The sequence below is a fragment of the Abramis brama genome (assembly GCF_963993115.1).
Source record: "Abramis brama genome assembly, chromosome: 20".
Lineage (NCBI taxonomy): Eukaryota > Metazoa > Chordata > Actinopteri > Cypriniformes > Leuciscidae > Abramis > Abramis brama.
The window spans coordinates 19,095,760-19,113,671 of NC_139982.1; the positions used below are offsets into that span (position 1 = coordinate 19,095,760).

Consider the following 17,912-nt stretch of genomic DNA (forward strand, 5'->3'; position numbering starts at 1 on the left):
GTTTACGTAATATAGCGCGCACTCAAGCGCACGACCGCACGCATAAAGCTTGCCACAAAGAACCGGTAAAAGTAATGATTATGAATGTGTCTATTTATTAATAAACTGGTGTTTTCTGTGTCGCTGCAAAGATGAAGTTGACGATGCGGACTCGCCATGAACGTCAGAGAGAAATGCACATTACATAATCAGAGAGTAGCCTATTTATTTTGGTTTTGAATATTTTCGTTTAAAAGTAGACATTTCAAGCTTTCTATAATAGATAGCCTATATTTCTCAAAGCTGAGTTTCGGCGCCCTCCAGTTCACGTGCATTGCAAGTGATCGTGCCTGCGCCTTATTAGATTGTCTGCTATATATTTGCTTCTTATTTATTAAATACAGGCAATTGGTTGATAAAACATTGATCAAAATTAAGATACAATTTATACAAAACGAAACTGGTCAGTTTTAAAAAATCATGTTTTACCCACTCCATTGCGCATCTCATGATGTATCATACCTTAAACGCGCATGTACAGTCTCTGAGTCATCTTTGCAACCAGGAGATGAAGAGAGCTGAGATCCACATCACCTAGCACATCTTCGTCTCTGCCACCCCAGGGTGCTAGCGCGACCAGCGCCATTGCTAGGAGGGCGCCAGCGCCTCTGCCTCTCAGCGCCTCTGCCTCGCGAGTGGATGATAGCCCTGAAGACGCCTAGCAATACCTTTAGTGGTAGTATACCTTTAGTTAAGTTATACCTTAAGAGTCTTCGTAGTGCGCTAAGTGACAACGTTATCTGGAAACACAGCCCAGGTATGATGCGTTTGATACGTAATGGAGATTCCAAAGCGCTCTTCTTTGGTCAGAACCATGGAGCGCGATCGTGGATAGTCCGTCCTATGCACCGAAACTTTTTACAATGCAACAAAATATTTAAAGAGCATCAAGCTATAAAAATCTATATTATGTATACGCATTACGCACAGATAATATAACAGTATATTAGTCAGTAATTTTTATTAGGTTAAACAGTGATTGGATAACGTTTTTAATTTAAGGCCCACCCACAATTGGTCTGGCCCATCCAAAACTGGAATCCTGGCGCTGTGCCTGGTGCATTGTGAAGGGCGCTCTGAAAAGCGGCAGCGCAGCCAAAGGATTAAAACAGATGTGCAAATGAACGTACCGGTACGCTAAAAGCACGTTCTGGGCGCACGGAGAGGTGGCGGTACGCTCAAGAGCTATATTTGGAAGTGGCGGAGTACTGGCGCGTACCGGCCCACTTAAAGCACTGGGCACAAATAATTATACGATTATATTTAATATTATTATTTAGTAATAATAACTATGTACATTTAATGCATTTAATGCATACTTTTTTGTGATGTTATATTTTATATGTATTTAATATATACATTTTTTATAAACTGTCTTTTTTTGTTATTATTGCTATTAATAATTATTTATACATTTTATTTGATACATAAACAGAATTATTATTATTATTTATTAATAACTATGCATTTGATACATAAGTGTTGTGCCATTTATATTTTAAATGCATTTAATATATTTTTTGATAAACTGTTTGTTTATTTTATTATTATTGTTTAATAATAATTATTTCTACATTTTATGTATGAATTGATACATTAACAGAATTATTATTATTAGCAGTATTTATTTTTCTTATTATTTTAAAAAAACAACATAAATATGATCTAAAATTTTAAGTGAATGGCTGTTTGGTAAAAGCTGAATAATTGGTCAGGACTTTTTGAAGTCATTATAGTAATAATTTAATATTAATTTATTTACTTGTTTTCAATCTATAGAATTAAAGCACATCATTTGTCGTATATGAACTCTGGTTATCTTGAAAGTGATAATGCTCGTGGTTTTAGGGAAAGTTTTACACAAAGCCTGTTTTTCCAGTGCGTTCCTTTCTATGAAAGCTGCTTTTTATCACCCACATGTTGTTATGATGAGAATCATGGTATGTGTCACGATTCAAAGTATCAGCGTCAGTCACTGCTATATATTTGCGTGATGCGGTCATATTTACTTTAAATGAAATGAAGATGTTCTTTTTTTCTTCTAATGAAGTTTTATTTCTATTTTTTGTTTTATTCTTGCTTTTTGACACTGATTATTGTTCCAACCGCACCAGCATCATCTGGACTTTGAATACATAAACCTCCAGGAATGTGTGTGTGTTTCATTCATGAAGCACATCTTTCTGAGACGCCCCCTCTGCTCTTACGCACGGACCGAATCAGCTGTTGTTGGCAACACAAACTCTCGGAGCTCGGCCAGAGGCGATTCCTGTCACTTTCACAGGGGAAATGTGTGCAACAGGTTGGAGATTGTTAGACAGTAGCTGATAACTTTTGTCATGTGCCCAGGACCCACTCTCCCGATGGCGACGGTGGACATCAAGAATCCGGAGATAAACAACATGCGCTTCCACAACAATTCCCACATGAATAACATGGTTCACAGTAGCATTAACAAGAAGGAAAAGAAAGTCAAGGGCAAGAGGAAGAAGTTGACAAAGGCTGACATTGGGACACCAAGCAACTTCCAGTGAGTCTTGAAGTGTAACTGATTCGGTACTTCCTGTGTAGGCAGGAAGTGACATTAGTAATGCAAGTAATAGTCTTTATTTTTATTATTTAGTCGTTTTCTGTCCAAACAGCCGTTCTGACTGTGCCTAACGTAATGTTTTCCAGGCACATCGGTCATGTAGGATGGGATCCGAACACAGGCTTCGATGTGAGTACACAACAATGACTTGCTCTGTCACCCCCACCGACACACTCACACGCTCTCAATGTCGTACACGCTCTCACATGCATATTGAAGAATCACTCATAGGAAAACAATGCTGACCTGTGTAATAATGGCATGATGAAATGCCTCAATAGCCTTGTGTTCATGCAGGCTGAAGCATCTGACGCTTGAATATGCAGCCTGTCGCCCACAAAACAACCCAGATTGCGTTTGTACACATACTTGCACTGTGTTTGGGATTTTAGAGTATTTTATGGCAAACCGTTTGTACTGGAAATAATGAAGATTGCACATTTATGACGCATTCAGAAATTCAGGCCACTTAGTCCAGTAAAATGGGATGGTGAAACTGAAGTCACTGGAAAAATTTGCAGATTCTCTGAAGAAGGTCTTGGGTTTTAAGTTTTGCATTATGCATGCTCCTGGAATGTTGTGCATGTTATAATCGATGGTTTTTCCAGAAATGTTTACCGTTAGCAGTTTCCCCACTAGGTGGCAGGATTGTGCTGTATTTGAGAACGGCATGAACGCTGGGTTATGATAGTGCTTGCAAGGCAGAATTGCATTGAAATTTCTCTTAGAACTTTTATTTGAATCATCTTGATTGTATCTAAAAAATTTGTCTTAATGCAAATTCTAATAATTCTAACATAATTATTTATTTGTTTACATTTATTTTAGCCTTGATGCATTTTAAGTTTCTTTAAATGTTCTAATTAACTTGCACTTAAAAAATTCCAATTAACTTCCACTTAAAAAGGTTATCTTTAAGAAACTCAAGTGTACTCACTTTAGTTGCCAGCGGTTTAGACATTAATGGCTGTGTGTCGAGTTATTTTGAGGGGAAAATTTACACTGTTATACAAGCTGTATACTCACTACTTTACATTGTAGCAAAGTGTAATTTCTTCAGTGTTGTCCCATTATTTACTAAAAAGGGAGGGGTGTGCTCACTTTTGTGAGATACTATATATATATATATATATATATATATATATATATATATATATATATATATATATATATATATATATATATATTCGTTTTTATTTATTGTATAAACAAATTTCTTATTAATTTTATTTATTTATTTTAGCTGTAATGCTATTTTTAATTTCTAAAAACGATTTCCTTTAAAGAAATTAAGATTAAAGAAACTCCCTTGAAAGTGTTAATATCTTTAAGAAATATTTAATAATATAAATGTATTTTTTTTTTACCTCGATTATTTTTTCTATAGTTTCTGTAGACTTAAAAGATATTTATTAAAGTTTGAAAATGCCTTTAACTTACACTTGAAAATGTTATCTTTAAAAATATATATATTTATTCATTTTATTTTTTACATGTTATTTTGCTCGTTTCCATTTTCTACCTAAAGAGATTGAAGTTGAATTGAAGCCATTAACTTACAGTTCAGCATTTAAAAAACTAACCTGCAGTGATGGTGGTATTTGCAGACTGAGTTACGATTGGCTGTCTTCCATCTGTTTGCATACTGGAATGTGATTGGGCCTTCTGCTTTTGCATCCATTTATTCATCGTTTTGGCATATTATCATTAATATCTCTCTTTTTCTCCCTCTATCTATATTTAGTTGTGCTTACTAAGGCAAGCATCACTAATACTATTGCTCATACTTAAGGTTGGTGATCTAAACAAACCCCTAACTCTAAATATAACATTTTGCCACATAACTTACCCACGCGGACATGAATGATACCTCAAACTATTCGGCTTATAGAGGAGAGGAGCGCTAATAGTTTTACCTAGCAGACAGAATTCAAGGGTAAAAAAAATAATAATCCATTTTACTTACATTTTTGAGTTGGACCAATAAGAAAGCACCCAGAACACCCAACCAATCCAGCCGGAACACATTAGCAACTGCTTAGCAACACCCTGGCAACCACTCACAACACCTTCGTCTTGTATTATGACGTTCGCACAGATTTTCTTCAAAAAACTTCTAGTTTTACCTAAAATGTTGTTCTTTTGCTGCCTTGCAAGCATTAGTATTTAATTTATGAAATCTAGTAAACAAACAGTTCCTTCAGTGTTGGTTGAATATGTGTCTACTATAAACTATTGTATATGAAGAAAAAAAGAAAGGTAAACCTTTGTAATAATTTTCACTAATAAATCATTAACAGACATTGTATAATGCTTAACAGATCATTAGTTAATATATACTCAAATAGCTAGAAATATAAGATAATTTGCTTGTTAATATTTATCAACTAATGATTTTAACAGATGCTGTACAATGATTAAAAGCTTATTTGTTAATGTACATTTGAATGCTAACATTAATTTAAAGGGTTAATGAACTGCGTTGTTTGTTTTATAATGTTCTCTGAGGTCCAATTATAATGTTAGCAAGATTTTGATATAAAAAAACATCCTAATTTAGAAGTAATAAGCTATTTTCTATCATGTTTTTGACCCTCTGGTTTGAAAGGCGTGCTACTGTGATTGGGTAACAGTTTTGCATATTAACATAATTTTCAACGTCCCTGCCAATAAACATGTGGAATTGTTTTGAAAACTTTTCGATGCTGAAAAACATTTTGAAACATTTGCCAATAATGTGAAACATGTGCTTTATAAGTCTTGGTTGTGGCAATTTTAGTTTAAGTAGGCTACTTATGGTTGACAGTTATGACAGTCAAAACAATAACAAAAGCATCATTCTCTACAAGTGTTTTTCCGTATCCGATAATTCAATGCATGCCGTAGCAAATCACAACTATCACAATATTCAATATGACTGCGGCGCTACAGTATAAATACTCAGTACATGTATCAGACAAAGTAATAGTGACACATGGTAAACACTGTTACTCACACTTGTGTGTTGCGACATTACTGTCAAATCCAATGAAGTTGGCGCAGCATCTTTTATTTTCATCTCTCTGAAAAGCCAGTGTCTAACTGTGTCTTGTTTAAAAACGAATCCGCAGTAAAATGAAGCGAACACACCAACAGTGTCTTTCTGACTGGAACTTCGTTAAAAATAAAGTTTGTCTACGTTTTCGTATTGTCAGGATCAGAAGGAAGGCAATGCAAAGACTGCTTTTCCACAACCTGGCACTTTAACATTTCTTGTAATCCTCTATCGTATTGTTGCTGGAGTAAATCCTGTGTTTGCGTCTGTCTCGTATTTACTTCTACATGACGTGCGAGAAGGCAGCTCATTGACTTTTTGAGTTTTTTTAGATCGGTTTCAGTAAAAGCTGTTTTTGGACTCTCAATTCATGACCTTTTTAATGTCATTCGATTTCAGTTCATATATTACTTAATGCACTTATTTATATTTACATATGTACAAATGCAGAAAGGTGTTTGGTAGCTATGATCCGGATGTTCAACTGAAAATTGAACAATGTAAGAATTAGGGATGCACCGAAATGAAAATTCTGGGCCGAAACCGAAAATTCTGAATCTATTTTTATTTTTTTAAATAATTATTCATTTTAAAAGTGTTTTTTTTTATATAATTGTATTATTATTAGACTTTTTAATTAAATTCAATAACTTTACTGAGTCTGAATTTAAAAAATACAAGCCAATAAAATAAACTAACCGCATTTTTATTTAAAGTAACACACCAAAATTGGACAGAAAATATATTAAAACAATATTGAATATCAATGTATTGTTCTTCATTTAGTTCTGTGCAAGAGAATGAGATTTAACTAGGGATGCCCCCAACTAAAGATTTTTCTAGTCGACCAGTAGTCGTTCATTTAAGCCATGAGTCGACCAATCGCACGTTTATGTTAATTATATAATTCTTGCTGGAAAGCACATGCAAAAGTAATGATAATGAATATTTCGGAAAAAAATAGCAAGGTGACATTTTAATAGTTTATTAAACATTCAAATGTACATTTACCAATAAGCTTTTAATCATTGTATAACATTCTGTTTAAATCATTGGTAGATTTTTAAAAAGTGCTTGATCATATGAATTGAAAGTTGAATGACATTTAAATTTACATTAAATAATGATCTGTTGATCATTATGTAATGTTTGATAAGTTCATTTAAACATTAACAAGCATGTTATATAATAGCTATTTGAATATATATTAACTAATGATCTTTTAAGCATTACATAATGTTTGTAGATTAAGAAATGTATGATCTCATGATTTAAGCATTTCAATTTACATAAAATAATGATCTGGTAACCATTATGCAATGTTTCTCGTAAGTTATCTCGTATTTCTAGCTATGTGAATATATATATACACAGTGGTGGTCAAAATTGATGGCAACCCTGATAAATATGATAAAAAATGGCTGTAAAAAATAAATCTGCATTGTTTATCCTTTTGATCTTTTCTTCAAAAAATTTGCAAAAATCTAACCTTTCATTGAAGTAAAATAATTGAAATTGGGGGGTAAATAACATTATAAAATAAATGTTTTTCTCCAAAACACGCTGGCCATAATTGTTGGCACCCCTAGAATTTTTTATGAGAAAAATATCTCTGAAGTATATTCCCATTAATATTTACCTTTTTTAGCACACCAGGGGGACTAGGAACATGAAATTGTCCAGCTATGACTTCTTGTTTCACAGGAGTTTAAATATGAGGAAGCACAAAGGCCAAATTCCCTTAATCATCCATCACAATGAGTAAAACCAAAGAATATAGTTCTGATGTGCAGCAAAAGATTGTTGAGCTTCACAAAATAGGAAGTGACTGTAAGAAAATAGCTGAAGAATTGAAAATCCCCATTTTGACCATCAGGGCAATAATTAAGAAGTTATAATCAACTAAAGATGTTATGAATCTGCCAGGAAGAGGACGTGTGTCTATATTGTCTTAATGCACGGTGAGGAGGATAGTTTGAGTGGCCAAAGACTCTTCAAGGATCACAGATGGAGAATTGCAGAGATGACTTGAGTCTTGGGGGTCAGAAAGCCTATTAAAAAAAATCAAACAACCCCTACATCCCCACATGTTGTTTGGGAGGGTTTCAAGAAAAATGCTCCTCGCTCATCCAAAAATAAACTCCAGCATATTCAGTTATCAGACACGACTGGAACTTCAAAAGGGACTGGATTCTGTGGTCAGATAAAACGAATAAAAAGGGCTTTTTGGCAGCAAACCCACCAGATGTGTTTGGTGCAAACAGGGATGAAGAGTACCCCATGCCCACGGTTAAATATACCGCTGGATCTTATATGTTGTGGGCCTATTTATTTGCTGGAGGTCCTGGACTTCTTGTTCAGATACATGGTATTATGGATTCTAGCAAATATCAACAGATAAAAAATCAAAACCTGATGGCCTCTGCTAGAAATCTTATAATAGGCCGTGGTTGGATCTTCCATCAGGACAACGATCCAAAACAAACATCAAAATCAACACAAAACTGGGTAACTGAGCACAAAATGAAGCTTCTGCCATAACCGTCCCAGTTCCCTGACCTGATGAGTGGAGTGAACTGAAGAGAAGAAGTGCCAACATGAACTTGTGAATCTGAAGGATCTGGAGAGATTCTGTCTGGAGGAATGGTCTCTGATCTCTTGTCAGGTGTTCTCCAAACTCATCAGTTATTATAGGAGAAGACTTAGATCTGTTATCTTGGCAAAAGGAGATTGCAAAAAGTATATAATAACAGGGTGCCAACAATTATGGCCAGCGTGTTTTGGAGAAAAACATTTATTTTATAATGTGATTTACCCCCCACTTTCAATTATTTTACTTCAATGAAAGGTTAGATTTTTGTGAATTTTTTTGAATTATTAATGAGAGGTGTTATTAAAAGGAATGTCTCACTGCTTTACCTTTGTTTTGTTTTGCAGTTGAATAATTTGGACCCAGAGTTGAAGAACCTGTTTGACATGTGTGGCATCTCTGAGGCCCAGCTGAAAGACAAGGAGACGTCTAAGGTCATCTACGACTTCATTGAGAAGAAGGGTGGTGTAGAGGCTGTGAAGAATGAGCTGAGGAGACAAGGTGAGACACTGGCTGCACTGAACACCTGCGATTTGTGGCCGTCTCACACTGACATGTCTGACTATCAACCATACGCTGTCAGAATGTCTGGCCTGAATCAACAAAAATAGTTTTCCCAAGGCAACTTCATTCTAACTACACGCAAAAAAACAAATTTCTCTCAGAAATTAATCTTAAAATTCACAAGTAATTACAAAGGCCAATTCATCCTTTTATGATATTAAAATAATGTAGCTGGCCTGTAACATGTTCCTCCAAGGTTTTTAAACAGAAGTTGGGTGCATATATGAGTATTTCTATATTTGATCAATGTGGTGTTCCTTCAGGTCCTCCCAGGTGGAGCGGTACGTAGAACTTGTGTTTCATGCTCAGATTTGCATGTATAAGAGGTCTGAATTTTTTTTTTCGTGCAGATTGGCATGAGTTGTTTTGAAAGATTTTTTTTTAACACTTTGAAGTGCATCGTAAGTGTAACCGAGTTCCGTTTAACCTACATTTAATGCAACTTTATGGGAGAATATTTGTGGATATGTTTCATGATTCTTCATGAGGCATTTGCGTTGATCTTTTTAAAACATGTTTGATCTCTTAATAATATGCCTTGAGAAAGTAAAGTGTGAAGTGCCATTTGTTGCTGATTGGTGTGATTTTTGTGGTGCAAAACTTTGGTAGGGTTCTTCCTCTAGAATAAAAGTCTTGCTCCAGCTTTAAAGACCCCATGAAATGGGTACACGGTTTTCTTGTCAAAGTGTCTGTAAGTGGTCCATTGGCTAATATCACAACTTACTAAAACAAATGCGGGTGGGACAGCAATGGCGAGCTTTTCGAGTTCGAAATCCAGTCATTTCAGTAGGAATCCACGCAATCTAAAAAATTTCACGTGAGGGCGAAACATTTCATATCTTGAGCAAAATAAGCAAGCTGACATTCAGTACAACCTATGTCTTTTATTTAGAATACATACAAATGTAACGTACGTCTTTTAGTTTTTCAAGAGATTTAAAGCACCGTTTTTGAAGAGTGTGCATGTGCCAACGTGCTCTCCTATGTAAGAACGAGCCTATGATTGAATCTGGAAATAAAGCAAAAAAACTGAGAAAAATTAGAAATAGTCCTCAGATGCCATGTCTGTAATTTATTGCAAAACATCTAGCGTTAATTCGATCTCAAACAGATTCATTAAAAGAAGTTATTACTCCACCACGTGCGTGACGTCATAAACCAACGTGGTTGAACGACTACTTTGCGACAATACGGTTTCGGGAAACAGTCGTGACTAGCTAGTTGATTTCTGTAACGATGCATCGTACTATGGTAGTGAACCAGCGAGTTACGTCGTTGTTCGGGAAACGCACCCCTGACCAAAAGAAAGCTGCTTGGCTTGAAGGACTTCTGTGTAAGTTTTGCTTCATACATACTGTTAAAAATATACTAAAATACTAAAAATATTACTATAATATATCTGCTAGTTTATTTTCTCAACTTTTAAGAGTAGACTATTGTACAGATGCTTCACAGCTAATAGACATGGATTAAAAGCTCCAATTTTGGTTTCATGGGGTCTTTAAGCTATACTAATACATCTATGTAGGAGTCTATGTATTTATTTTTATGCTAACAAATCTTTTTCAGCACCCCCGCCTCCTCCCTTGCGGGGCGGCCCGCCTCCCCCACCCCCTCCTCATACTTCCGGGCCACCACCTCCCCCACCCCCATTGCGGGGGCGAGGAGCCCCACCACCTCCTCCACCTTCAAGAGCACCCACGAGCGCTCCCCCTCCGCCTCCTCCATCCCGGGCAAGTATGGGAGCGCCTCCACCACCACCTCCCAGCAGAGGGCATCCACCCCCCCCTCCACCTGCCCCCAGCTCTATGCCACCTCCCCCGCCACCACCACCTTCATCTGGAGCCCCTTCTCCACCTCCTCCTCCACCTCCTCCTCCTGGACCTCCTCCACCTACTGATGTGGATGGAGGCCACGGCGAATCGACGCCCTCGCCCATGGGCGGGAAGTCAGCTTTGCTGGAACAAATCAGGGAGGGCACTCAGCTAAAGAAAGTGGAGCAAAACAACAGGCCCTTGTCGTCCACAGGACGTGACGCGCTGCTCGACCAGATTCGACAGGGCATCCAGCTCAAAACGGTGAGGAGTGTAAATGCTTACCCATCCTGATGCGTCTCAGAAAATGGTAAAAGATCGCCTGCTCCCTGTCATTTAGCTTTAAAGGGTTTTAAAGGGGAACTATGCAGTTTTTTTTAAGCTTAATTTGGGTCGCCAACGAGTTTTTACAACAGTGTTGTCAAATATCTATTCCGAAGCTGTAGGGGGAGCTCTATAGAGAAACCTGCGAGCAAAAAGCGAGAAGAAATTGCCAAAACTGCATAGCGCACTTTAAACAACTGGTTACCTGTAGCAATTAAAGTTCAAAACTGTACACAGAATATTTGAATTTAATTTGTCTCTATATAATTGTTTATATATATTTTATTGTAAGAAATGACTACTTTTATTCAGCAATGCATTCAGTTGATCAAAAGTGACAGTAAAGACATGTATAATTAGTGGTTCAGTGGATCACAAAACTAACGGTTCGGATTATATTATGGTTTTTGATTCACAGATCAGATCATTTTTCAGATCAGCAAAAAAAAATAAAAAAATTGAGGGGGAGGCGGCAAATGTAAACACTTTAAGTACTTCTATACCACAGCAAAAACTACTAGCCTAACTAATAAAGTTCAAACATTATTAAAGGCAAGTGAACGGTCAGTAAAAAAAAAGAAGAATTTTAAATTCACTAATTACAAGCATAGATAAATACATTATAACAAAGTTAAAAAATAAAGTCTAACTGTAGTGTACTCAGGTCCAGATATGGAATGATTAGGCTTAAAATGTAAAATATCACTATAGTGTTCACTGTATAAATTTAATATAGATTAATCTTTGTTAAAGCTGTGTTTTGCTGTTTGATTAGCGTTAATGCCATAAACAGCAGCAGGTATTTATAGGCTGCTGTCACTTTAAGACCGAATGCACTGATCCAATACAATGATACGCATCCAATTTCTTTCTCAACTGTTATAACAGCGTGCGAGTATCACACTGATGGTGAAACTTGTATGTATAAAATAGAAAAGGTTAGAAAAGTTAAGTTAGTTCTGAGGAAAGATCTGTTATCATTTGCTTGTAGACTGATTGCATTAGATTCAAAATAACAAATCAGACTCAGTGTAACTCAAGTCTCCATATACGTTTTTATAATGTCAATCATTATATAATCTAGGAACAGTTATTTATCTGATTGCTATATTCTTGAATGTTCAGGTATCAGATAATGACTCAGGACCACCCACCCCTGCTCAGTCAGCGGGCATTGTTGGAGCTCTGATGGAGGTGATGCAGAAGAGGAGCAAAGCCATCCACTCCTCAGGTAAGTGCCTGTGTCACTCTCTCAAAGGTTTGTCCTAAACATGCCACTCAACGGCTGCAAATTTGTTTTTTGTTTTTTCTCCCTCGATTTGATGGTTCCAGTATGATTACTTGAGCTTAGAAATGCTCTAGCGTTGCTTTTTATGATGGCGTGTCAAGTTAAAAGTAGTCCAATTTAAAAGATTATTTTGGTCAAATGACAGATTATCACTTTTTCCTCTTCATTCTTAAAACACAACATCTACATTTAAAGGGTTAGTTCACCCAAAAATGAAAATTAGCCCATATTTTACTCACCCTAAAGCCATCCTAGGTGTATATGACTTTCTTTTTTCAGCCACACACAATCGGAGTTATATTGAAAAATATCCTGGCTTTAAAATGCGAGTGGATAGTAACTGAGATTTTAAAGCCCAAAAAAGCGCACCCATACGGCTCCAGAGGGTTAAAAAAGGCCTTCTGAAGCGAAGCGATGCGTTTTTGTAAGAAAAATATCCTATAGTCATCATACACCTAGGATGGCTTGAGGGTGAGTCAATTATGGGATCATTTTCATTTTTAGTTGAACTAACCCTTTAAAGTCCATTGAGGCCCTTTTTCATTTGGTTCACTTGAATATGAGCATGAGCTCTATTGTCAGTAAGTAATGAGATATTTACGGTGGTTATGCATCTTTTTTGGGCCCCCAGATGAAGATGAGGATGATGAGGATGAGGAAGACTTTGAGGATGATGACGAATGGGATGATTAATCCCGCAACACTAACCCCACCCAGTAGAGTAAATGATACTAAATTCTCACTTCCCCAAATTTTACTCTCATTCTTTTTTTCTTTTCTTTTTTTTCAAAATCGCTGTATATTTTTGTTGCCTTTTTGCTTCTTTTTTTTTAAATAATCTGTGCAATACCTCATGTAATCTGTAAAGTATTGTCATTTATCCTCTGTAAAATAATGTCCTGGAATAACCATGTGAAGTTTTATGCCAGGATTCATGGTTTGTTGACCTGAATGTTTTTGTTTCCCTGTGAGTGGGGAAAGGGAGATGGACGGGACGCTTGATGTCCTTATTAATTGTTGATTAATGATTTAGATAACACTATTTTCATACCCTACTTTTCTGTACCTTCGATTTTCTTATTCAAATCCTAGTTTAGCATTCTTAGATTTGGTAAGAGGCTCTCCTATCAGAATATGTATGTCCCCTGTATTGTTTCCCTTGTAAATGTACACCAGGCTGATATATTGAGGCTATATATATTTTTGCACGAGTAACAAAAGGAAATTCACTGCAGGATGAGAACACATTGGCTGAACACTAAATATGATTTCTGTGGTAATCACGATCAGCGTTACACTACATTGCACATCACAAAGTAGACAGTTTGGAGTTTTTGATTACACTTTATTAACAAGAAAATAATATACGGTGAATTCAAACCGGCAAAAGTCATGGGTACAGCTTGCTCCTGAATGTGAAAAGCCATCAATTCACAAATCTAGAATTTCCAGTCATATCAAGAAAAAAAAAAGAAAAAAAAAACACTTCACAAAGTACATTTGTTAGAAGCTTTTACAGGTCAATGCTTGACTGACAACTACATTTAAGGTCATGGAGAAAACAACAAAACTTTGTGTACAATTAATGCTGGTTTAACAGTATTGTCTGTCTGAACTGAATTTTCTGTCCTTGTCTGTTAAGGATAGTGCTGAAAGATTTGTACAATTGACATCAAATCTTACAAAAGGGTTGGAATGTGGAATGAAAACACTAAATTCTATACTTAAATAAATGGTAATATTTACAAACCTGAGATATGGTGCTTTTTTTTTTTCTTTTTTTTTTTTAGTAATCTACATTTTCGCAGTGCATGTAGATTTTAACTTTTAGCGTTGCCATCTTATATGTACTTGTGTATACCTGTACATCTTTTTTCTTTGGCTTAATTTATTTGATCAAATCAAACAGAATGAACCAACTATTTGCATGACTGATCCGTTGGAATTGAAATTATGGGACTGAGCTTTCACCTATTCAAAGCTATTGAAATATCAACTATTTTCTTTTTTGATTTTTACCATATGATGTAAGAAGCTATCCAAACTGTACTTTGGTACAGAAATTTGGAAATATGCTATTATTAAATATGTATGTATATAAAAAAAAAAAACTAGGTCAATTTCAAAACTGGAAAAGAGAACAAAAGTTTTAATTTGTGTTATATTTATTATATAGATTAATTTTATCAGAGCTGTTTCATACCTCAGGAACAATGATGTTTGGTCACCTGCAGAAAAAAAAAAAATGCTGGTCATTTTAATGTTACAACTACCAAATATATTACAGAAAACAGTCCATATCTGTCAGAAACAGAACCAGGAATAGTTCTCCCAGAAATAAACTCTGTTCATTTACTCATCCACACATTGTTCCAAACTTGTGTTTTTCTTCTGTGGAACACACTATAGACACCTTTGACTTTTTTTGTGAAGTCATACAGGTATGAATTGTTAAATAGATGACAGAATTTTCATTTTTGCATAAATATCCTTTAATTTACTTTAATTGAAAATTAGAAATAAGCACTTGATTTGAAACCCTCAAATAGCAAGTTTTCAAACAGATTGGCATGTACATTACAACGGAAAAATGTACATCTATTAAATTTGAACTAGAATTTACATGCTGATAGAAGTGTTTTCCACTGCCTGGCCAATGATTTCATAGTAACTTAAATTATCTCAGCCAGGACAAACACTGAATGAATCATTCAGGTCTTGGTATAAAATGTAATTATTGCTTACATTTTTGCAATCAATTTCCAAGATACCTGACTTGGCAGGGTTGGTGTTCACCACACCCTTAGTTTGAAAGTTTCTATTCTGTCCAGCTATATTGCAATATATTTGGGTACTGTGTTTTTAAGGCTTGGCTTCTCCAAGTCCTGGACAAATGTTAAACATCTTACCCTTCGTAGTGTACCAATGCTGCTGCCACGAATGGCTGCCAGTAGATCATCACGTGTTGCCCCTTGGGCGCCTCCCAGATTATTTCTGTCATCTTTTCTTCTCAAAGGTAATATTTTTTCATCTTGAATGTTCTTGCTATGTTTGTCCCCTGTGAGTTTGTGTCCTTTATTTGCATTAGCCTGGTTTCGACCTACACTATCCATTGCTGTCTCTTCTTGTTGCTTGACCATTTCAGCAATTTTCCTAGTTGGCACATTCTTCACACTATTTGGCTGACTGTGAGGTTGTTGTGGTAAATGAGAAGAAACCAAGTTCTGCTTCTCTAGCTTAGTGTCCTTGTCTGTCGAAATATGGAATTGAAAAGACTGTGTGTTGTCCATAGTGTCCCATGTCTTTGATTGTTCTTCACTTCTTTCCAAATTGTCTTGTTCTTTCCTTTGCTGTAGCCGCTTTTGCCTCTGGCTGTCCTGGTTGTGAGTTAAAATGCCAGTTGCGCTCATCCTTGGGCCAGGTAAGTCAAAGTGGTAGCCTAGTTTCAACAGGGTGGTGTTTTTCCTCAGCAACTTCACCATCTCCATCTCCACTTGGCCTCCACAGATATGCCGCTGGTTGTGGAATCGGAGCTCCACCAGTGTGGTGTTGTACTGAAGTGACCCAATCAAAGCCAGGATACCTTTGCCTGAAATGAAGTTCGACTCAACATTAAGGTTGGTGATGCTGCAGTTCTTCTTCAGCATTTTGGCCAAGGCCAAAGCTACTTGGTCATCCGCATGGGTGTTGGCAATGCTGAAAACCTCAACGTGAGTGTTTGAGATTAAAGCATTTGCAAAACTCACTAAAACCCCCTGGGATATGTTCTCGATGTTGTTTAGGTTGACTTCACTCAAGGAGGTGTCATTACTTAAGATGTTCTCCAAGGTCTTATCAATATCAGTGGGATTACTACTTAGCCTATCTGGAGAAATGTGATGGTGGAGGGCACCTTTATGGATGCCATTAGGTTTTCGACCGCTAATGCCATTCCCCTTGCAATCCATGTCCACAAAGTTCCAGTTGCTTGACCTAACTTTTTTCTCCCCATCACCCCCCTTTCTAAACTCCTTATTTTGTTGCTCTCCCTCCTCTTCATTATCCTCAGGCTCTTCACTGCCACATTCCTGTTCGCTCTTATCTGTCTGGCACTCATCCATGCTGTCCTGTGTCACCATAGAAAGGAAAACAAGGTTGAGCACTGGCATACCTCAAGCAATGAGTCTTAATTAAGAAAGACTATTAACAGCTGAGACAACTGCACAAGCAATAGCTATGTTTTATGGAGGCAATGTTGCACTTACACAGTTTTTGGTACTCTCATTAAAAAAACTGAAATTTGAATGTTATTTCTATATTTCAAATTATGAACTGCTCATTGAGTTCCACTGTTCTTAAAGTAAGCTAAACCTAATTATCCCACAAATCACCCCTTATAACAAGGGGTGAGCTACACTCAGGAGCTAAGTTTGACAGTCCTGACATAACTGTAACACTAATACAGTGATGTCCAATCCTACTCCTTGAAGGTATCTCAAAAAAGAGTTTTCTAACCTTTATTAAATACACCTGAACCATGTATTTAATGTCTTCAGGAGTACCCTTCAGGAGCAGAATTGAGGACACGCCTGGCCTCAGTGGACAACTCACAGATACTTAGACTTAATTCATAAAGGGAAAAAACTCATTCTTAATCCTTTTATGAAGCTGCAGATTTTTTCATCCCCAAGCTTGGGACCCTGCTTGTGGAGACCTCCCATTTAAATGGGACTTCTTGAGTTCCCATTAAGAAAGTCCATTTTGACTCCTACACAAATATAGGCATCATTTTATGTTGTTTTGTGAATGCGGATACTCTCTCAGAATACCTCAAGTAGTACCGTTAGGGGTGTGCAACTAGTCACTTGGTCAGCACCCTACTGACCAAACATTAAAAAATGTAATTTAACTGGTACCTTTAAACAAAGTTTAAACATTATTCAATTGCTGCATTCAGACCCTACCTCTAGCAATCTGTGAGTCTCGTCCTCCCAGTACTTCAGCAGAGCCTCTCGGCAAAAAGTGCCCGTTGGCTGCTTGGCCGTCTGGTCCTCCTGCCTTAGCCCAGTGGGTATGTTCTCATCCGGTTCCATTTCAGCCATAACCTTCTCCAGCTCCTGGAGCTCCTCGCTGGTCAGGGAGGCCAGAAGTTCATCTTCATCTATGTCCTCGTACTTTCCAAGCTCTTTTCGGTACCCAAAGTTGCTCATACTTGTAACCCTATGTCTCTTTTGTGTGCATGAACTCTTACTCTGTGAGTTTGTGTGTGGGTTAGATGCACTGTTGAGCAGTCTGGGAAGCTGGTGGAGGAACTTAAGAGGAGGAGGGTGCAGAATAGAGTATCTGCATGTGATGGTGCCTATCCATGGGAACACCAAGATTAGCTTACATGAAGAATGTGAGTTCATTTTGTAGTGGCGAGACATGTCAGCAACTGTTGGCCAAAAACAACATACGAGCTGCCCCTTTAAGGCGACCACTTAAAGGAATCTAAATTGTGTTAAGTACCTATTAATGCCAATGGTTTCGAAGTTAAATGCTAGATAAACACATACAGGTGTGGTGTCCAAATACTTTGGTCTCTATATCATTGATGCGTTTAATGTTTGACATTTTTGTTTTGGCAAAAATCACATTTGAATTGACATTTTGTTCTAGCCTGGGGCATTTTCATATGTATAAATAAAATG

General features: G+C 36.7%; 2 protein-coding genes across 4 annotated transcripts in view; one reads left to right on the forward strand and one right to left on the reverse strand.

Moving 5' to 3' along the window:
• The window catches only part of wasla (WASP like actin nucleation promoting factor a), a 29,620-nt gene extending 15,623 nt beyond the window's left edge, over positions 1-13,997 (forward strand). For all 3 annotated transcript variants that reach the window (XM_084094851.1, XM_084094852.1, XM_084094853.1), the window contains 6 exons: positions 2,389-2,569; positions 2,716-2,758; positions 8,601-8,754; positions 10,387-10,895; positions 12,081-12,186; positions 12,875-13,997. In XM_084094851.1, coding sequence (XP_083950977.1) covers positions 2,389-2,569; positions 2,716-2,758; positions 8,601-8,754; positions 10,387-10,895; positions 12,081-12,186; positions 12,875-12,936 — 1,055 coding nt within the window. In that variant the 3' untranslated portion in view covers positions 12,937-13,997. The remainder of the gene's footprint in view (positions 1-2,388; positions 2,570-2,715; positions 2,759-8,600; positions 8,755-10,386; positions 10,896-12,080; positions 12,187-12,874) is intronic.
• Positions 13,571-17,759, reverse strand: lmod2a (leiomodin 2 (cardiac) a). The gene is made up of 3 exons (XM_084094850.1): positions 17,187-17,759; positions 15,153-16,349; positions 13,571-14,471 (listed from the first exon to the last, which is right to left on the reverse strand). The coding sequence occupies exons 1-3, from the start codon at positions 17,646-17,648 to the stop codon at positions 14,448-14,450; spliced, it is 1,683 nt and encodes a 560-aa protein (XP_083950976.1). The 5' UTR covers positions 17,649-17,759; the 3' UTR covers positions 13,571-14,447.
• Positions 17,760-17,912: the final 153 nt, after the last annotated feature.

Coding starts and splice junctions, on each gene's coding strand:
- lmod2a (XM_084094850.1), bottom strand. CDS start 17,648: ATGTCTCGCCACTACAAAATGAACTCACATTCTTCATGTAAGCTAATC. Junction 16,350..17,186: donor AGACTCACAGATTGCTAGAG/GTAGGGTCTGAA, acceptor ATGGTGACACAG/GACAGCATGGATGAGTGCCA. Junction 14,472..15,152: donor GCATTGGTACACTACGAAGG/GTAAGATGTTTA, acceptor TTTTTTCTGCAG/GTGACCAAACATCATTGTTC.